General features: G+C 47.3%; 1 protein-coding gene across 2 annotated transcripts in view; it reads left to right on the top strand.

Annotated features, from left to right (window-relative positions):
* Positions 1-22,631, top strand: part of LOC106562585 (elongator complex protein 4) — a 202,193-nt gene that overhangs the window by 102,558 nt on the left and 77,004 nt on the right. For both annotated transcript variants that reach the window (XM_045689524.1, XM_045689523.1), the window contains exons 8-9: positions 3,793-3,901; positions 7,622-7,728. In XM_045689524.1, coding sequence (XP_045545480.1) covers positions 3,793-3,901; positions 7,622-7,728 — 216 coding nt within the window. The remainder of the gene's footprint in view (positions 1-3,792; positions 3,902-7,621; positions 7,729-22,631) is intronic.

The raw sequence follows: 22,631 nt of genomic DNA, 5'->3' as shown, positions 1-22,631 counted from the left end.
ATTCCCCAAACAATCGGAAAGGGGATTCATCAGAGAAAATGACTTTACCCCAGTCCTCAGCAGTCCAATCCCTGTACCTTTTGCAGAATGTCAGTCTGTCCCTGATGTTTTTCCTGGAGAGAAGTGGCTTCTTTGCTGCCCTTCTTGACACCAGGCCATCCTCCAAAAGTCTTCACCTCACTGTGCGTGCAGATGCACTAACACCTGCCTGCTGCCATTCCAGAGCAAGCTCTGTACTGGTGGTGCCCCGATCCCACAGCTGAATCAACTTTAGGAGACGGTCCTGGCGCTAGCTGGACTTTCTTGGGCGCCCTGAAGCCTTCTTCACAACAATTGAACCGCTCTCCTTGAAGTTCTTGATGATCCTATAAATGGTTGATTTAGGTGCAATCTTACTGGCAGCAATATCCTTGCCTGTGAAGCCCTTTGTCTGCAAAGCAATGATGACGGCATGTGTTTCCCTGCAGGTAACCATGGTTGACAGAGGAAGAACAATGATTCCAAGCACTACCCTCCTTTTGAAGCTTCCAGTCTGTTATTCGAACTCAATCAGCATGAATGGGTGATCTCCAGCCTTGTCCTCGTCAACACTCACACCTGTGTTAACGAGAGAATCACTGACATTATGTCAGCTGGTCCTTTTGTGGCAGGGCTGAAATGCAGTGGAAATGTTTTTTGGGGGGATTCAGTTTATTTGCATGGCAAAGATGGACTTTGCAATTAATTGCAATTCATCTGATCAATCTTTATAACATTCTGGAGTATATGCAAATTGACATCCTACAAACTGAGGCAGCAGACTTTGTGAAAATTAATATTTGTGTCATTCTCAAAACTTTTGGCCACGACTGTATATTGAAAGCAGGTGCTTCCACACAGATGTGGTTCTTGAGTTAATTAAGCAATTAACATCTCATCATGCTTAGGGTCATGTATAAAAATTCCCAGTTGCCTGTTATTTTGGCTACTATGGCTAGAAGAAGAGATCTCAGTGACTTTGAAAGAGAGGTCTCAAAGGAGCATAGGGGGTTTAAAGGGTGTGTCACCAGATTTCAACCCAGTTGAATACTTATGGGAGATTTTGGAGCAGCGACTGAGACCGTATTTTCCATCAACAAAACCCCAAATTATGAAATTGATCGTGAAAGAATGTTGCCGCATCCCTCCAATAGACTTCCAGAGACTTGTAGAATCTATGCCATGGCTCATTGAAGTTGTTCTGGTGGCTCATGGTGGCCCAATGCCCTATTAAGATACTTTATGTTTGTGTTTCCTTTATTTTGGCAGTTACCTGTATGTGAAGGAGAAGCTGACGTGGCAGATCGGAAAGTGAGGAGACAGACAGGATGTTCATTCAGTTGGCCATCCTAAAATCACAGACCACACACACACACTATTGGTGGCCCACCCCTCTAAACAGTACAATTAAAATGTGTGCTAAATAATTTTGCTCACCCCGGGTTTAATTTCTGTGTGTGACTGACCTCAGCCTTTAAGTGCTCTGAGGCCTGGCTGGGGGGACATGCATACTTTAAAAGTAGAACACAAGTGAAAAGGATGGAGAACAAGAAAGGATGATAAGACAGGAAGGCATGAAAACTGCATCAGGCGGTGGCAGGCAGCCAACACAGAGAGGAGGATGTTAATGATTTAAGAGGCTGAGGAGATGAATAATAGAAGACTCCCGCCATCCCTGCGTTCCTCTCTTCCTCTCTTCCTGTGTCCCCCTCTTCCTCTCTCCCTATGTCCCCCTCTTCCTCTCTCCCTGCGTTCCTCTCTTCCTCTCTCCCTGTGTCCCTCTCTCCCTGTGTCCGTCTCTTCCTCTCTCCCTGTGTCCGTCTCTTCCTCTCTCCCTGTGTCCCCCTCTTCCTCTCTCCCTGTGTCCGTCTCTTCCTCTCTCCTTGTGTCCCCCTCTTCCTCTCTCCCTGTGTCCCCCTCTTCCTCTCTCCCTGTGTCCCTCTTCCCCTCTCCCTGTGTCCCCCTCTTCCTCTCTCCCTGTGTCCCCCTCTTCCTCTCTCCCTGTGTCCCTCTTCCCCTCTCCCTGTGTCCCTCTTCCTCTCTCCCTGCGTTCCTCTCTTCCTGCGTCCCTCTCTTCCTCTCTTCCTGCGTCCCTCTCTTCCTGCGTCCCTCTCTTCCTCTCTCCCTGCGTTCCTCTCTTCCTGCGTCCCTCTCTTCCTCTCTTCCTGCGTCCCTCTCTTCCTGCGTCCCTCTCTTCCTCTCTCCCTGCGTCCCTCTCTTCCTCTCTCCCTGCGTTCCTCTCTTCCTCTCTCCCTGTGTCCCCCTCTTCCTCTCTCCCTGTGTTCATCTCTTCCTGCGTCCCTCTCTCCCTGTGTCCCTCTCTTCCTGCGTTCCTCTCTCCCTCTCTTTCTGCGTTCCTCTCTCCCCCTCTCCCTCTCTTCCTCTCTCCCCCTCTCCCTCTCTTCCTCTCTCCCTCTCTCCCCCTCTTCCTCTCTTCCTCTCTCCCTCTCTCCCTCTCTTCCTCTCTTCCTCTCTCCCTCTCTCCCCCTCTCCCTCTATTCCTCTCTCCCTCTCTCCCTGCGTCCCTCTCTCCCTGCGTCCCTCTCTCCCTGCGTCCCTCTCTTCCTCTCTCCCTGCGTCCCTCTCTTCCTCTCTCCCTGCGTCCCTCTCTTCCTCTCTCCCTGCGTCCCTCTCTCCCTGTGTCCCTCTCTCCCTCTCTCCCTGCGTCCCTCTCTCCCTGCGTCCCTCTCTCCCTCTTCCTCTCTCCCTGTGTCCCTCTCTCCCTGCGTCCCTCTCTCCCTCTTCCTCTCTCCCTGCGTCCCTCTCTTCCTCTCTCCCTCTCTCCCTGCGTCCCTCTCTCCCTGCGTCCCTCTCTCCCTGCGTTCCCCTCTCCCTCCCTCCCTCTCTTTCCCTGCGTTCCTCTCTCTCTGCATTCTTCCCCCCCTCTCTCCCCCTCTCCCTGCATTCCTCTCTCTCCCTCGTTCTCTGCTGTCACAACAGAGGGAGATCTGACCAGCAGGGGGAGCCCTCCTCCTCGAGCGATCCTCTCCCCTTCACTCCTTCAACTGTGTGTTTGTGTTCTTGTGTGCATGTTGCGTGTGTGTTTGTCTTTGTGCATGAGTGTACATATACACATCTCTCTACTTGTGTGTTTATGTGGTACAAAGATATTATGCAGCATCTCCTCCCTGTTGCACCTAATGTTTACCTTTACCCCCCCACACCTTTCTCCATGTGACCTCAACTACCCCCCCACACCTTTCTCCATGTGACCTCAACAACTACCCCCCCACACCTTTCTCCATGTGACCTCAACTACCCCCCACACCTTTCTCCATGTGACCTCAACAACTACCCCCACACCTTTCTCCATGTGACCTCAACTACCCCCCCACACCTTTCTCCATGTGACCTCAACTACCCCCCACACCTTTCTCCATGTGACCTCAACAACTACCCCCCCACACCTTTCTCCATGTGACCTCAACAACTACCCCCCCACACCTTTCTCCATGTGACCTCAACAACTACCCCCCCACACCTTTCTCCATGTGACCTCAACAACTACCCCCACACCTTTCTCCATGTGACCTCAACAACTACCCCCCCACACCTTTCTCCATGTGACCTCAACAACTACCCCCCCACACCTTTCTCCATGTAACTCAACAAGTTGGGTAATGATGACCTAATTTAATTTCAGCGCTGACGTCAGGAGGTTTTCAATTACCTGTGATCACTCATCTTTCTCTCTCCTCTCTCTCTTTTTGTCTCTTTCCCTCGCCCTCACTCTCCATCTCTCTTTCTTTCTCTCCATCTCTCTCTCTCCTACAGAACAGAGCTCTGATGGGCAATATAACCAGGTTGTGTGACACGGCCATCGCTCTAGAGTCCTTCAGAGGCTCAGAGAGAGAGACCAACCCCCTGTACAAAGATTACCACGGTAACCCACACACACACACCTCTTGTGTGTGTGTGTGTGTGTGTGTGTGTGTGTGTGTGTGTGTGTGTGTGTGTGTGTGTGTGTGTGTGTGTGTGTGTGTGTGTGTGTGTGTGTGTGTGGAGGCTGGTCTGCTAGGCAGGCAGGCCCCTCACAGGGCAGCCCAGGCTGTCAGGGCCTGTTAGTGGGCTGCTGCTCAATCAGACGTGCTCCTCACTAGACAGGCCGGGGGGGATTCAGCTGCCACGCCGCACTCTCCCCCTCACCCCCCAGCAGAGCTCCTCTCTCCCGCCCTCCCTCCACACACATACAACCCCAGTCCCATATACCCCTGAGGACTGGTGTAGAGCAGAGTGGACCAACGCTGGGGAATCCATATTCTTTACCATCACTCCCTCCATCTTTTTCTCTGTCCATTCCTCTCTCCATAGATGGTATAGTCTGCTCTGACATGGAGGATGACAGTCTGAGAGGTTGAAGAGGAAGGATATCTATATACATCCTCCCTCATACACACGTTCCCTCTCTCCATCACTCCCTCTCTCCATCACTCCCTCACACTCTCTCTCTCTCTCTCTCATACACACATTCCCTCTCTCCATCACTCCCTCACACTCTCTCTCTCTCTCATACACACATTCCCTCTCTCCATCACTCCCTCACACTCTCTCTCTCTCATACACACATTTCCTCTCTCCATCACTCTCTCTCTCTCTTCACTCCCTCACACTCTCTCTCTCATACACACGTTCCCTCTCTCATCACTCCCTCACACTCTCTCTCTCTCTCTCTCTCTCTCTCTCTCTCTCTCTCTCTCTCTCATACACACATTCCCTCTCTCATCTCTCTCTCTCTCTCTCTCTCTCTCTCATACACACATTCCCTCTCTCCATCACTCCCTCACACTCTCTCTCTCTCTCATACACACATTCCCTCTCTCCATCACTCCCTCACACTCTCTCTCTCATACACACATTTCCTCTCTCCATCACTCTCTCTCTCTCTCATCACTCCCTCACACACTCTCTCTCTCATACACACATTCCCTCTCTCATCTCTCTTTCTCTCTCTCTCTCTCTCTCTCTCTCTCTCTCTCTCTCTCTCTCTCATACACACATTCCCTCTCTCCATCACTCCCTCTCTCTCTCTCTCTCCCTCTCCTCTCTCTCTCTCTCTCTCTCTCTCTCTCTCTCTCTCTCTCATCACACATTCCCTCTCTCCATCACTCCCTCACTCTCTCTCTCATACACACATTCCCTCTCTCCATCACTCCCTCACTCTCTCATACACACATTCCCTCTCTCCATCACTCCCTCACACTCTCTCTCTCATACACACATTCCCTCTCTCTATCACTCCCTCACACTCTCTCTCTCTCATACACACATTCCCTCTCTCCATCACTCCCCCACACTCTCTCTCTCCATCACTCCCTCTCTCTCTCTCTCTCTCTCTCTCTCTCTCTCTCTCATACACACATTCCCTCTCTCCATCACTCCCTCACTCTCTCTCTCATACACACATTCCCTCTCTCCATCACTCCCTCACACTCTCTCTCTCTCATACACATGTTCCCTCTCTCCATCACTCCCTCACACTCTCTCTCTCTCTCATACACACGTTCCCTCTCTCCATCACTCCCTCACACTCTCTCTCCTTCCCTCATACACACGTTCCCTCTCTCCATCACTCCCTCACACTCTCTCTCTCCCTCCCTCATACACACGTTCCCTCTCTCCATCACTCCCTCACACTCTCTCTCTCCCTCCCTCATACACACGTTCCCTCTCTCCATCACTCCCTCACACTCTCTCTCTCCCTCCCTCATACACACGTTCCCTCTCTCCATCACTCCCTCACTCTCTCTCTCCCACACATAAAGGTCAGTTTAAGAGATGGAGGTATTTTTAGTCATGCCTCTCTCTTTCTCTCTTGCTCTTTTCCTCTGGTTTATTCCTCTCCTCCTTTCCTCTGGTTCATTCCCCTTCTCCTCTCCTCCTTTCCTCTGGTTCATTCCCCTTCTCCTCTCCTCCTTTCCTCTGGTTCATTCCCCTTCTCCTCTCCTCCTTTCCTCTGGTTCATTCCCCTTCTCCTTTCCTCTGGTTCATTCCCCTTCTCCTCTCCTCCTTTCCTCTGGTTCATTCCCCTTCTCCTTTCCTCTGGTTCATTCCCCTTCTCCTCTCCTCCTTTCCTCTGGTTCATTCCCCTTCTCCTCTCCTCCTTTCCTCTGGTTCATTCCCCTTCTCCTCTCCTCCTTTCCTCTGGTTCATTCCCCTTCTCCTCTCCTCCTTTCCTCTGGTTTATTCCCCCTCTCCTCCTCCTTTCCTCTGGTTTATTCCCCTTCTCATTTCCTCTGGTTTATTCCCCCTCTCCTCTGGTTTATTCCTAATTTCCTCTGGTTTATTCCTCCTTTCCTCTCAGTCTGGTTAGTCAGCCCTAGTTGAGACAGATGAAGAGTGATTAAATGTCTTTTAGTTTCTCCTCTAACACCATGGTTAATTTACATGCTGACACGTCCCACGTCCCTAACCTGTCCCACTGACCGCTATTGTTTTGCTTTGTGTTCACCCAGCGCACAATAATACGGTTCAATATAATACCCAGCTGAGGGTTGAATCTCTCTGTTAGGAAGATGCTGATCTGATATTTACCTATACTGGCAGTATTTCACCTATATCAAAATATACATTCTCTGTTTAAGAATTCGCAAATGTGTGTTCATTGTGTGTTTGTGTGTTCGCGTTTTGTAGCAGCAGTTCAGGGCTGCTCAAAGCATGCTGGGATGCCTGTCACAGCGAATCAGGCGATAGGAAATCACCCAAGTGCACGGAGGAGAGAACTCACCATCCCCCTCTCTTTCTCCATCTATTCCCCCCTCTCTCTCTCTCTTTCTCTCCTCTCCTTTTGTACCATCCCTGCCTCTGCTTTCCAGTGTTCTGAAATGTCACTTTACGGAGGGAGGGAGAATCTCTTAAGGTCTCTTCCTATGAAAAGTGAACCTATTTATTCCTCTCGCCCACCACCCCTCCCATCTACAACATATTATGTATAGCAAGCCCTACAGCGCGCACACACACACACACACACACACACACACACACACACACACACACACACACACACACACACACACACACACACACACACACACACAGTCATTCCAGCCTGCCGGTCTTCCTTCCTGAAATAAGAACTCAATTAGTTTGTCCCCTGGAATAGAAGTCCCTGTTTATCTTGTTCTGCCTCATTACTTGAGTATAATCACAACATTTTGCCTGAGTGCTTCAAGTGCTGAATCTTGCAGCTCCTGATTAGAAGGGAGGATAGAGTGAGTGAGGGAGGGAGAAAGGAGAGAGGGAAACATGGAGGGCGAAGGAACCTGTCTCCTGAGCTCTCTCCTAATAGGAGGTCTATGAGGGCCTGGCACATACCTGGTGGTTACAAGTCCTTTGGTGCATGAGGGGTGCATCTCAATAGTCTATAGTGACTTCCTCTTCCCATGTCCACGCCTTCATCTGATCTGAAAATACAAGATAGGTTTAAGGAAGGTGGTGAATGCCTCCCAGGTATAACCTGTTCACAATCCACTTTGTTTCCACATCAGTCCAGAGAAAGGAAAGGAGACAATTGAGGAAGCCACTTTGACTATTGAGATGCACCCATGGATGATGTGTACTTTGTCCTTTATCCAAATTGGTTTCCCTCTGTCCTCCTCTCTCCCAGGTCTGCTAGATGTACGTCAGCTGCCCTATCTGAACTGCCTGGTGTGTGATCTGCCCGACAACAAGGACCTGGCCTTCAAACTCAAGAGGAAGCAGTTCACCATTGAGGTAGGCCTCTGCCGCCACGACAACCCACTGGAGCGTGTGGTTACGTAATCTAGCAAACAAACAAGTGTCATATCCTGTTATCTTTTCACACGCTTTCTCTCATACTCTTTCACACACACTCTGTCTTTCACACACACTCTGTCTTTCACACACACTCTGTCTTTCACACACACTCTGTCTTTCACACACACTCTGTCTTTCACACACACTCTGTCTTTCACACACACTCTGTCTTTGAAATATACACATTCAGGCACATACTCATACACGCAGAGAAAAAGCACCTTATCTCAACAGCCAAAGCATATTATAATTTAATGAAAGTGTTAACTTATTACAGATCTCCATTGAGAACAGAAGCAATGATTTATTTAAAACCTTTTGCATTTAATTTCTTCTGCATTCTTCCTGTCCACAGCATGGCTCACAGTAAGTGCTGATGGTTATTTTGAATTGTCTCTGGCGTTAGCCTCGCTTCACTAGTCTCTTAACTTTCTCCAGCTATCGGTTGGCAATGAGAAAGGTGAAACTGTAGATTATACACCAGTGTTGTCACACCTACTGCCGAGCAACTTCAAAGGTACCAGAGAAGAAACAGCTCATGAACAGGAGAGTACTTTAGTTACTATGGACCTTTATCCCGCCCCTATGACACCTACTTCCTGTTATTGTTGAGTACTTTAGTTACTATGGACCTTTATCCCGCCCCTATGACACCTACTTCCTGTTATTGTTGAGTACTTTAGTTACTATGGACCTTTATCCTGCCCCTATGACACCTACTTCCTGTTATTGTTGAGTACTTTAGTTACTATGGACCTTTATCCCGCCCCTATGACACCTACTTCCTGTTATTGTTGAGTACTTTAGTTACTATGGACCTTTATCCCGCCCCTATGACACCTACTTCCTGTTATTGTTGAGTACTTTAGTTACTATGGACCTTTATCACGCCCCTATGACGCCTACTTCCTGTTATTGTTGAGTACTTTAGTTACTATGGACCTTTATCACGCCCATATGACGCCTACTTCCTGTTATTGTTGAGTACTTTAGTTACTATGGACCTTTATCACGCCCCTATGACACCTACTTCCTGTTATTGTTGAGTACTTTAGTTACTATGGACCTTTATCACGCCCCTATGACACCTACTTCCTGTTATTGTTGAGTACTTTAGTTACTATGGACCTTTATCACGCCCCTATGACACCTACTTCCTGTTATTGTTGAGTACTTTAGTTACTATAGTTTGGAATGTGTGGATAGTGCAGTGTATATGCCTGTACATCTAATGAGATAATTATACCAGGGTCTGGCAGGTGTTAAGGTAAATCTTGGGACTCTGTCAAGCACGGCGACGGCTCTGTTTCGGCATCGGTACACACCACACCACCGTCACTAGACTGACCATTTTCAGTCTCTATTGTAGATATTCAGTGTCCTGACTGAGCTCTCCTGACATTAGAGGTTTGACTATGCTAATTCAACCCCTCCCTGATCCTCTGGCTTCTCTAGCCAGCCCCTCTATTAAGGCCCTCTGTGTCTGTCTCCTCCCTCGCTTTACTCCCTCCTCAGACCCCCCCAATCCAAGTACTTGAGTGCAGATGCCCTCCCCTCTTTCCCTTGCCCTTATCCGTCACACAGACACACACACACACACACACACACACACACACACACAGAGATTCACTCTCCCTCACTGTAATCCATCACTCAGTGGCTCTTCTCTCCAGATGAAGGGCCTCTCCTCTGTCAAACTCATCATTGCCCCTCATTACTGTATCATTATCTTATTATTAACTTATCATACTCTGGCCTTATAGTGGTTAATCAGGGAGTTATCGTCTCTGGTAGGAGGAGAGAGAGAAAGGAGGGACTTCCACTCTTTATACTTACCCTTTATCACCCCTCTACTCTATCACCCTCTCATCTCCCTCTCTCTCACCCCCTCTTCCTCCTCTCTCCTCCCTTTCCTCCTCTCCTCTTCTCCCCTCTGAAAAGCCCTCTCCAGTGTAGATTTATAAGGTCCATAAAAGTCAAGGTGGTTATTCTGAATGGCCTTTTAATTCCCCTCCTTAGTGGAGCTGTATGTCTGCTGGGCTTCTCCCTGCTGGGCTTCTCCCTGCTGGGCTTCTCCCTGCTGGGCTTCTTCCCTGAGCCTCGGTGGGACTGGGTGATGTTGTACTGCTGCATACTGTCTGTGAGGGACAGGCTTTGTGTGGGCTTGTCTTGGGAATGACAGGCAGCACTCTTAATAAAAGTAAGACATGGAGAGGAAAGAGAGGGAGAGGAAAGAGGTCAAGTCAAACTGGCTACAACACATGTTGACATAAGCGAGCACACGATATGAAATGCCAATCAAATTCCCTGGTGGTGATCTGTATTGTGTGTGTGTGTGTGGAGGGAATTTCCAGAGTATCTCTCATGACATCACCAGTCGCCCATCAAACCAATCAAACATTTATTTAACCTTTAACTAGGCAAGTCAGTTAAGAACAAATTCTTATTTACAATGACGGCCTACATCGGCCAAACCCATCCGACGCTGGGCCAATTGTGCCCCGCTCTATGGGACTCCCAATCACGGCCGGGTTGTGATACAGCCTGGATCTCACATGCCAATCAGCCGTTGTATCCCATTGTTACATAATGCTCTGCACTCTCTCGATGCTGTGATTGGCTTGTGAGTGTTAGCGCTTGGCATTCTGGGTAATGCATGGTGGGGGTACGGCGGCCATTTCTGCTGAGTCACTGCCTCACCCCAGGTGTGTGCGTGTGTGTGTTTACCTTTGCGTTCCGTCTGCGTGTCTCGGCGTGGCTGTGACCTGTTGGACAACTGTCCCAGAGGGATGTTGATTGGCATGTCAGATAGCGATGAGATTCCCTCCCAGCCCTGTGTGACGTCCCACACCAAGCCACTAATCACTCCAGGACACGGCCGCCCCGGGCGGCAGCTCAGCCTCTTTCTCTACCTGCATCTCTGGCTCTCTCTCCCTCCGTCGCTCTCCTTTAACTATTCATCTGTCTATCTCTCTAGTGGTGTCTCTCCTTCTCTACCTTCAACTATTCATCTGTCTATCTCTCTAGTGGTGTCTCTCCTTCTCTACCTTCAACTATTCATCTGTCTATCTCTCTAGTGGTGTCTCTCCTTCTCTACCTTCAACTATTCATCTGTCTATCTCTCTAGTGGTGTCTCTCCTTCTCTACCTTCAACTATTCATCTGTCTATCTCTCTAGTGGTGTCTCTCCTTCTCCACCTTCAACTATTCGTATCTCTCTAGTGGTGTCTCTCCTTCTCTACCTTCAACTATTCATCTGTCTATCTCTCTAGTGGTGTCTCTCCTTCTCTACCTTCAACTATTCATCTGTCTATCTCTCTAGTGGTGTCTCTCCTTCTCCACCTTCAACTATTCATCTGTCTATCTCTCTAGTGGTGTCTCTCCTTCTCTACCTTCAACTATTCATCTGTCTATCTCTCTAGTGGTGTCTCTCCTTCTCCAACTTCAACTATTCATCTGTCTATCTCTCTAGTGGTGTCTCTCCTTCTCTACCTTCAACTATTCATCTGTCTATCTCTCTAGTGGTGTCTCTCCTTCTCTACCTTCAACTATTCATCTCTCTAGTGGTGTCTCCTTCTCTACCTTCAACTATTCATCTCTCTAGTGGTGTCTCCTTCTCTACCTTCAACTATTCATCTCTCTAGTGGTGTCTCCTTCTCTACCTTCAACTATTCATCTGTCTATCTCTCTAGTGGTGTCTCTCCTTCTCCACCTTCAACTATTCATCTCTCTAGTGGTGTCTCCTTCTCTACCTTCAATTATTCATCTGTCTATCTCTCTAGTGGTGTCTCTCCTTCTCTACCTTCAACTATTCATCTCTCTAGTGGTGTCTCCTTCTCTACCTTCAACTATTCATCTCTCTAGTGGTGTCTCCTTCTCTACCTTCAACTATTCATCTCTCTAGTGGTGTCTCCTTCTCTACCTTCAACTATTCATCTCTCTAGTGGTGTCTCCTTCTCTACCTTCAACTATTCATCTCTCTAGTGGTGTCTCCTTCTCTACCTTCAACTATTCATCTGTTTGTCTTTCTAGTGGTGTCTCTCTCTCATGGTGTCCTTTTCTCTCTTTCCTTTCTATTTTTCTCTCGCTCTTAGTTTCTGACAGACAACGCTGACAGGTGATTGACAGCTCTAGATCAGACAGGATAGCAACAGCGACACGTCATAACGACCTCACAAAGCAAAGGAGCTCTGAGTAACGTTAGAAACCGCAAACTCACGTTTCAACCAGCTTGCACTTCAGGAACGCGGAAATGTGGTTTTATGTTCACACAGAGAGATAGAGTACACCACCATGCCAAACAATTATCCCTTTTATACCAAGACAAAATCCTGCAGTCTTTACCATACCATTGTCTTTATATGAGTGGACCTGCTAACCTCTGTGACTGGGCCTATTAGTCCAGTACTTCCTAAACCCTATGTAGAGTTGGGATCAATTGCATTTCAATTCAGTAAGTTCAGGAAGTAAATTGTATTTTAGTTTACTACCTAAATTGACTGAATTGAAAGGAATTGACCCCAACCCTGATGTCTACCCTATAGCTAAACCCTATATGAACTGAAACATAAACCCCTAGTCTGGACAGACTGACAGACACTCGTTGTCATGGTGGTTTGACAGGTTCCGTGATAAGGTTGCCGTGGCTACCATTGTAGTCCTGAAAAGTTCAGGTGTCAGTTGACGAACGGTCATTACCCACAATGCCTTAGGGCAGAATTAACCCATGTCTGAGCAGGTAGATGGCTAGGTGTTAAGACCAGATTAACACACTCACAGGGACACACACACACTCACAGGGACACACACACTCACAGGGACACTCACACACACACACACTTGTGGTGTGACACGCAGATACCTATTTACACACTGACACAGACAAAAACAAACACACCTACAAATAGTGTGCATTCTTAGTCATACTTTACTCCTACTAGACACACGCTCACACACCTGTCAGTCATTCAGTTTCGCAATGAAGGCTGCTCACCTCACCTGACGAAGCTCTGTAGAATGTGAGACTTACCCAATGAAGTCCCCTTACCCTGCTGTGACCCCCTCAGACTGATGGATAACCCCCCGGTGGGGTACTGGGGTGCCATGGCGGGGTAAGAGGTCAGGGGTCAGCTGTAGTATGAGACTAGGGGATGTGTGAAATTAGTCCTCTTAGAGAGGTGAGACAGGCAGATCCTCTGTGATGTCTGACACAGACTGTCTGTCTGTCAGCTAGTTGTGGAGGAGTAATCATCAGGAGTAGTCCTGACGTCTGGGGTTTAGCAGTGGAAGAGGGTTTTTTAGTTTGGTTCTTTTCCAGATCATCTTTTGAGGACTAAAGAAGGAAGTGAGAGAGAGGGGGACGAGGAGAGGAAAGGGGGATGGGAAGAGGAGAGGTGGATGGGACGAGGAGAGGGGGACAGGAGAGGGGGAGATTAAGGGGGAACCAGAGGAGAAATAGAAGTTGAGAAAGAAGAGGATGAAAGGGGAAGGAGGAAGATGTGGGTTAATGTCCAGGAATGGAAGATGAGAGGACAGAAAGGGATAAGGGTGGAAGACTAGAGGACAGAAAGGGATGAGGGTGGAAGACTAGAGGACAGAAAGGGATGAGGAGTAATAAGTGGAGTGGTGATGAGAGGAAGCTGAAGATGAGAGGGTGGACCCCAGAGGGGTGGGAGAGCAGGCTAATGTCTCATAGCGTGGCCTCAAAACGTCTTAAAGACAAAGCCTTATTGGTCTACCCCGCACCAGAGTACCCCACCAGAGTACCCCACCAGAGTATGTGAGCGGCGTTGAGCGTTTGGAAATCCAGCTCATGGAGCGGTGCTTGCATACCACTCCGGCGCTCCACGTCCTTTCCAACCGCTCCTCACTCACAGGAAACCAAACTGACGCTCCAAATTGGCTCCATTAAAATCACAGTTTAACCAACACCCATCTGTTGTGACTACCTGCACATACCATTTGGTTTTGAGGTATTGAAACCAAACCATATGATTTGAATGAAAAGTATTTTAATAAACAAAAGGAAAAGCAAAAGTAAGAAGCTCTCATAATTTCAAATAGGCTACATGTCATATTAAACAGCATATAAACACTCTAAATAGGTCAGGAGCCAGACAGGAAGTCTACGAAGGAACGAATATGAATTATTTAGGCTATGATATTTCAATTATTTCAAGGCTTTAGCCTACAAAATAAATACATTTTGAAGCATTTGCAAGTGCGACACAATAGACTGGCAGGGATATTAAGCTCTCAACATTTAAACAACATTTTGTTGTATTAAATCATTATAGTCTATAAATTGCCCATCTAGGCTGTGACTTACTTAAAATGAAATTGAAATTAAACAAAAAATATCTTATTTTGCTCAGTGCCTTTTGAATGAATTTTTAGAGCAGGCCAGCAGCTGAGAATACCCTCTCCGTGCTTGCAGAGCCACTGGGGATGCTAAACACCCTTCGGGCCACTCTTGCCAGGCTGGAAAGGATGCGTAGTTGTTCGTTTTTTTCTGTAGGTAGGCCTAAAGGATTTTAGGTCAAATAACCCTATCAAAACGGAAAGCTCCTTGAGAGGTAATATGCCAGGCCTATTGGACCAAAATCAATGATGGCTTATTGAATAGATAATAAAACGAAAATTAACTAAACTTTTAAGAGATTTTGTGTTTATAAATACTTTGCTACAATGACACTTAGCTAGCTACCCACCTCCTTCCTTTCTGTTAGCATGTCCACGTAGTAAGTACACCATCATGCTTTTTGGATGTGTCTTTTCAGATTCCACAATGATTCTTTAGTTGTGGACACTACATCACCACACTCCCTCTCTTGCTCTTGGTCCTCATCATTGTAAATCACCTTGTTTTAGCACCTGTGTGTTTTATCAGTTTCTTAATGAAAGTATTTAGTGACAGTAGCTAAAGCAAGGGGCTATAGCAGCACACACGTAGACTACAAATGCATGCTGGACCTGGGAAGTGAGCACTAATGGCCGACGCTCCAGCCTTTGGGAAACTCCCTCCACGCTCCAGTCAAATTGGGCACGCTCTGCTCCTTGCTCTGCTCACATGCTCTGCCCCCCACTCCTCTACCCCCGCCCCCCTGTATAAGGCTGTGGGTACCGAGGGAGGAGTGTTAATGGACATATGTGAAGAGCGGAGCTGAGGGATGGGGAAGGAGAAGAGGGGGGGTGAGGTGGAAGCAGAGAGGAGCTGTTAAGTGATTTTGAGGTCAGGTCTAATTAAAATGAGGGCTCCTCAGAGGCTCTAAACAGAGAGAGGGAGGGAGGCTTAGTGAATGTTTGAGTTTGTTTGTATTCCATGTCTGAGTACCTATGTCTGAGTACCTATCTGTGTATTTCTATGTATGTGTGTTAGGTTATGCATGGTGGTAGTAGTAAAGCTCCCATTTGAGGAGAGCTGAGCCTGATAGACTGTACTGTAGAACTGGGTCATTCAATATTGACTCCAATAGAGTACACTCTGTATGACATTTACAGTAAAATGTAGTCCAGCCAAGACACAGGAAGTAAATAAATCACCAGCTAGGTTTCCATCCAATTAATTAAACATTTTCATGCAGATATTCTAAAAATCTGCATAAAAACAATATGGGCATCTTCCCACCAGAGATGTTTCCATCAAATTGACTTCTTGCGGATAAAAGGCTGTGCATGATGATGTAGTGCACATAAAATGTACTTTATCGCCTAAGTTTTCATCTACTGAATAAAAATCTAAATTTCAATGCATTTCCATCCATTTTGAACTCTACGGATAGTTTTGTCACAATAACGGTTGTGTTAAATAGCACATGTACCCACTCTGGTATTGGCACAAGCTCTCTAGCCAGCAGATACAGTTTGGGTAGGCTAGTCTACATGATGAGATTATTCTGGATAATAGAGAGAATATTTTTAATTGTCAAACAGCAGTCAAGCATTGATCATCATGTCACCAGAATAAGACTCTTGTTATGTATTGAAAAGGAGTATCACGATCATCGTGCTCTTTCACCAGCCTGTGAATTTCATCTGTAGTCTAATAAACTGCATGGTTTCTCCAGTCGTAATGGGAGGACCACACACCATATAATAGTGTGACTCCAAGTTTACTTCGATATGATGGTTATTGTGTTTCCACCGCCATTCCTCGCATAATTAATTCCACAGACACAAAAAGATCTCACCATGTCGAACGAACAAATGATCTGTCTGCATTTATAAAATTGTACCGAAACTTCCTGTTACCTTCACAGCTGTCGTGATTTGTTTTTATATACGTGATGATTTTACATAAAATCTTTGGATGAACACGTGGTTAGTGATCAAAATCGGAGTAGCCAGATTATCTAAAACTACAATACCCTGACATGAAAACACAAGGACTCGTCACATTTCCAATACATCTGCCAAAGGAACTATAGCCTGTCTTGGGAGTCACAATCGGATCGGAACGGACTCTTAAAAAATAATCCACATAAATAATTCATACTCTTCCTCTACCTCGAAGCACACAGGCCCTGTCGTGTTTTGGGCGAGGTGTGTAGGTGAGTCCGTGGCACGCGATCGGACCCCTCAGCTGAATACTTACCAATTGGATATATGTTGTGAATATTCCCCCATCAGCTTTTATCATGCAGTAGGTTTTTATATACAGTATTCTGATATACAGTGCATTCGAAAAGTATTCAGACCCCTTCCCTTTTTCCACATTTTGTTATGTTAGAGCCTTATTATAAAATTGATTAAATAACAAAATATTTCAATATCAATCTCCACGCAATACCCCATAATGACAATACTCCATTTTAGACATTTTTGCAAATGTATTAACAATAAAAACCATATACCTTATTTACATAAGTATTCAGACCCTTTGCTATGAGACTCCGGTGCATCCTGTTTCCATTGATTATCCTTGAGATGTTTCTACTACTTACATTTACATTTACGTCATTTAGCAGACGCTCTTATCGAGAGCGACTTACAAATTGGTGCATTCACCTTATGATATCCAGTGGAACAACCACTTTACAATAGTACATCTATATATTTTTTGGGGGGAGGGTAGGAGGGGGGGTTAGAAGGATTACTTTATCCTATCCCAGGTATTCCTTAAAGAGGTGGGGTTTCAGGTGTCTCCGGAAGGTGGTGATTGACTCCGCTGTCCTGGCGTCGTGAGGGAGCTTGTTCCACCATTGGGGTGCCAGAGCAGCGAACAGTTTTGACTGGGCTGAGAGGGAACTGTGCTTCCGCAGAGGTAGGGAGGCGAGCAGGCCAGACGTGGATGAACGCAGTGCCCTTCTTTGGGTGTAGGGACTGATCAGAGCCTGAAGGTACGGAGGTGCCGTTCCCCTCACAGCTCCGTAGGCAAGCACCATGGTCTTGTAGCAGATGCGAGCTTCAACTGGAAGCCAGTGGAGTGTGCGGAGGAGCGGGGTGACGTGATAGAACTTGGGAAGGTTGAACACCAGACGGGCTGCGGCGTTCTGGATGAGTTGTAGGGGTTTAATGGCACAGGCAGGGAGCCCCGCCAACAGCGAGTTGCAGTAATCCAGACGGGAGATGACAAGTGCCTGGATTAGGACCTGCGCCACTTCCTGTGTGAGGCAGGGTCGTACTCTGCGAATGTTGTAGAGCATGAACCTACAGGATCGGGTCACCGCCTTGATGTAAGCGGAGAACGACAGGGTGTTGTCCAGGGTCACGCCAAGACTCTTAGCACTCTGGGAGGAGGACACAATGGAGTTGTCAACCGTAATGGCGAGATCATGGAACGGGCAGTCCTTCCCCGGGAGGAAGAGCAGCTCCGTCTTGCCAAGGTTCAGCTTGAGGTGGTGATCCGTCATCCACACTGATATGTCTGCCAGACATGCAGAGATGCGATTCACCACCTGGTTATCAGAAGGGGGAAATGAGAAGATTAATTGTGTGTCGTCTGCGTAGCAATGATAGGAGAGACCATGTGAGGATATGAAAGAGCCAAGTGACTTGGTGTATAGCGAGAATAGCAGAGGGCCTAGAACTGAGCCCTGGGGGACACCAGTGGTGAGAGCACGTGGTGCGGAGACGGATTCTCGCCACGCCACCTGGTAGGAGCGACCTGTCAGGTAGGACACAATCCAAGAGTGAGCCGCGCCGGAGATGCCCAACTCGGAGAGGGTGGAGAGGAGGATCTGATGGTTCACAGTATCAAAGGCAGCAGATAGGTCTAGAAGGATGAGAGCAGAGGAGAGAGAGTTAGCTTTAGCAATGCGGAGAGCCTCCGTGACACAGAGAAGAGCAGTCTCAGTTGAATGACTTGTCTTGAAACCTGACTGATTTGGATCAAGAAGGTCATTCTGAGAGAGATAGCAAGAGAGCTGGCCAAGGACGGCACGCTCAAGAGTTTTGGAGAGGAAAGAAAGAAGGGATACTGGTCTGTAGTTGTTGACATCGGAGGGATCGAGTGTAGGTTTTTTGAGAAGGGGTGCAACTCTCGCTCTCTTGAAGACGGAAGGGACGTAGCCAGCGGTCAAGGATGAGTTGATGAGTGAGGTGAGGTAAGGGAGAAGGTCTCCAGAAGAGAGGAGGGGATAGGGTCAAGCGGGCAGGTTGTTGGGCGGCCGGCCGTCACAAGTCGCAAGATTTCATCTGGAGAGAGAGGGGAGAAAGAGGTCAAAGCATAGGGTAGGGCAATGTGAGCAGGACCAGCGGTGTCGTTTGACTTAACAAACGAGGATCGGATGTCATCAACCTTCTTTTCAAAATGGTTGACAAAGTCATCCGCAGAGAGGGAGGGGGGGAGGAGGATTCAGGAGGGAGGAGAAGGTGGCAAAGAGCTTCCTAGGGTTAGAGGCAGATGCTTGTAATTTAGAGTGGTAGAAAGTGGCTTTAGCAGCAGAAACAGAGGAAGAAAATGTGGAGAGGAGGGAGTGAAAAGATGCCAGGTCCGCAGGGAGGCTAGTTTTCCTCCATTTCCGCTCGGCTACCCGGAGCCCTGTTCTGTGAGCTCGCAATGAGTCCGCAAGCCACGGAGCAGGAGGGGAGGACCGAGCCGGCCGGGAGGATAGGGGACATAGAGAGTCAAAGGATGCAGAAAGGGAGGAGAGGAGGGTTGAGGAGGCAGAATCAGGAGATTGGCTGGAGAAGGATTGAGCAGAGGGAAGAGATGATAGGATGGAAGAGGAGAGAGTAACAGGAGAGAGAGAGCGAAGGTTGCGACGGCGCAATACCATCTGAGTAGGGGCAGAGTGAGTAGTGTTGGAGGAGAGCGAGAGGGAAAAGGATACAAGGTAGTGGTCGGAGACTTGGAAGGGAGTTGCATCTAGTAAAGATGAGGTCAAGCGTATTGCCTGCCTTGTGAGTAGGGGGGGACGGTGAGAGGGTGAGGCCAAAAGAGGAGAGGAGTGGAAAGAAGGAGGCAGAGAGAAATGAGTCAAAGGTAGACGTAGGGAGGTTAAAGTCACCCAGAATTGTGAGGGGTGAGCCATCCTCAGGAAAGGAACTTATCAAGGCGTCAAGCTCATTGATGAACTCTCCAAGGGAACCTGGAGGGCGATAAATGATAAGGATGTTAAGCTTGAATGGGCTAGAGACTGTGACAGCATGGAATTCAAAGGAGGAGATAAACAGATGGGTCAGGGGAGAAAGAGAGAATGTCCACTTGGGAGAGATGAGGATTCCAGTCCCACCACCCTGCTGACCAGATGCTCTCGGGGTATGCGAGAACACGTGGTCAGACGAGGAGAGAGCAGTAGGAGTAGCAGTGTTTTCTGTGGTAATCCATGTTTCCGTCAGCGCCAAGAAGTCGAGGGACTGGAGGGTAGCATAGGCTGAGATGAACTCTGCCTTGTTGGCCGCAGACCGGCAGTTCCAGAGGCTGCCGGAGACCTGGAACTCCACGTCGGTCGTGCGCGCTGGGACCACCAGGTTAGAGTGGCAGCGGCCATGCGGTGTGAAGCGTTTGTGTGGCCTGTGCAGAGAGGAGAGAACAGGGATAGACAGACACATAGTTGACAGGCTACAGGAGAGGCTACGCTAATGCAAAGGAGATTTGGAATGAAAATTAACTAAACAACTGGGGAAGCGAGAGAGCAGGGCCTCCCTCACTAACCATTCACTGAAACACTCAAATATAACTATTCCAACTTCAACTTAGAAATTATAATTGATGTAAACTACAGTGGTTCATTGTTTCCAGGAATAGGCTCAAACTTAGTTTATTCAGCTAGATAACTTGGTAGAGTATTCTTCGGTGAAACCCACCCAGTGCACCGTATCCTATGACGCCGTAGCTAACTAGCATGCTAGCATCCAATAACACACGGTTAGCACCAATACTTGGTTACAACAAACTACCAGTGGATCATTCGTGTCCGTGTCTAGTTCCTTTCATAACACAGAAGTAATTAAACGTTGGCTCGCTAACACAAAGTCAGTCCTGCTAGCTACACAAGTGGACTACACAACTCGAAAGCTTACGTTGCAGAAATCTTATTGACTAAAAATGATGCAGTACTGCTAGCTGGTAGCTGGTAGAGTTGGCTAGCTAGCAGTGGCTGCGTTTACCTTTATCTTTGATACAAAGACAACTATGTAGCTAGCTAACGTTACACTAATCAAATCGTTCCGTTGTAATGTATTTAGTTTCTACAGTACTGCTAGTTGGTAAAGTTGACTAGCTAGCAGTGGCTGTGGTGTTGTGATGTTGACGCCGTTTGGAAAACGGCGCGAACGAACGAATACAGCTGGCTAGCTGGCTAGCTAACCTTGTTAGTTTCTCAAAGTTAGTTTCTCAAAGCTACACCTACACCTTTAGCTACACCTTTATCCTTGATGCAAAGACAACTATGTAGCTAACTAGCTAACATTACAATAGTCAGATCGTTCCGTTGTAATGAAATTAAATTAAATGTGATATTACCCGCGGAGCGAAGAACAGCACGACTACTCACTCCAGCATACCTGTGGTAAATTCAATTGATTGGACATGACTTGGAAAGAGCCACACCTGTCTATATAAGGTCTCACCGTTGACAGTGCATGTCGGAGAAAAAAACAAGAAATTAGTTGGAAGGAATTGTCCGTAGAGCTCCGAGACAGGATTGTTTCTCGGCACAGATCTGGGAAAGGGTAACAAAACATCCCTGCAGCATTGAAGGTCCCCAAGAACACAGTGTCCTCCATCATTCTTAAACAGACGAAGTTTGGAACCATCAAGACTCTTCCTAGAGCTGGCCGCCCGGCCAAACTGAGCAATCGGGGGAGAAGGGCCTTGGTCAGGGAGGTGACCAAGAACCCAATGGTCACTCTGACAGAGCTCCAGAGTTCCTCTGTGGAGATGGGAGAACCTTCCAGAAGGACTACCATCTCTGCAGCACTCCACCAATCAGGCCTTTATGGTAGAATGGCCAGGTGGAAGCCACTCCTCAGTAAAAGGCAGAACAGCCCACTTGGAGTTTGCCAAAAGGCACCTAAAAAACTATCAGACTATGAGAAACAACATACTCTTTGGCCTGAATGCCAAGCGTCACGTCTGGAGGAAACCTGGCACCATCCCTACGGTGAAGCATGGTGGTGGCAGCATCATGCTGTGGGGATGTTTTTTCAACGGCAGGGACTGGGAGATTAGTCAGGACCTGTTTTTGCTTTGTCATTATGGGGTATTGTGTGTCGATGATGAAGTTGTTTTAATAAAATGTTAAAATATAGTTTTAACATAACAAAATGTGGAAAAAGTGGTCTGAATACTTTCTGAATGCAGTGTGTGTATATATGTGTGTAGGTTTTTATGTACAGTATTCTGCCATTGTGTTTGCATGAGAGAGACTGTGCCTTACAGGGTTTAGGTAAGACTGTGTAAGAGTGTCTACATGTAACACTCCCTGAGTAGCATGTAAGGACAGTAAGGTGAAATGGCCATCAGCTCTAAGTCAGTATGGCTGGAGGCCTCTAATTGACCAAAAACACATTAGATGTACATGATGGATATTTGGATTATGGATAGACTGATGGGGAGGGGGAGGGTTGTTGATCCTGTCAGGGAACATTTTCAAGTTTGGAGGTCAGAGATGACATTGGGTAGAAAACAACTTTTTATCTACAGTACCAGTCAAAAGTTTGGACACACCTACTCATTCAAGGGTTTTTCTTTATTTTTACTATTTTCTACATTGTAGAATAATAGTGAAGACATAACTATGAAATAACACATGGAATAATGTAGTAACCAACAAAGTGTCAAACAAATCAAAATATGTTAGACTTTAGATTTTTCAAAGTATCCACCCTTTACCTTGATGACAGCTCTTGGCATTCTCTCAACCAGCTTCATGAGGAATGCTTTTCCAACAGTCTTGAAGGAGTTCCCACATGCTGAGTACTTGTTAGTTGCTTTTCCTTCACTCTGCGGTCCAGCTCATCCCAACCCATCTCAATTGGGTGTTTGGTCGGGTGATTTTGGAGGCTAGGTCATCTGATGCAGCACTCCATCACTCTCCTTCTTGGTCAAATAGCCCTTACACAGCCTGGAGGTGTTTTGGGTCATTGTCCTGTTGAAAAAAAATTATAGTCCCACTAAGCGCAAACCAGATGGGATGGCATATCGCTGCAGAATGCTATGGTAACCATGCTGGTTAAGTGTGCCTTGAATTCGAAATAAATCGCCGACAGTGTCACCAGCAAATCACCATCACACCTCCTCCTCCATGCTTCACGGTGGGAACCACACATGCAGATATTATCCGTTCACCTACTCTGCATCTCACAAAGAAACGGCGGTTGGAACCACAAATCGCAAATTTGGACTATCAGACCAAAGGACAAATTTCCACCGGTCTAATGTCCATCAAGGCGAAG

This window comes from Salmo salar, chromosome ssa11 (genome assembly GCF_905237065.1).
Source record: "Salmo salar chromosome ssa11, Ssal_v3.1, whole genome shotgun sequence".
Taxonomy (NCBI): domain Eukaryota; kingdom Metazoa; phylum Chordata; class Actinopteri; order Salmoniformes; family Salmonidae; genus Salmo; species Salmo salar.
The sequence above is the reverse complement of the archived record's forward strand: the minus strand, read 5'-3'. Positions and strand labels throughout refer to the sequence as shown.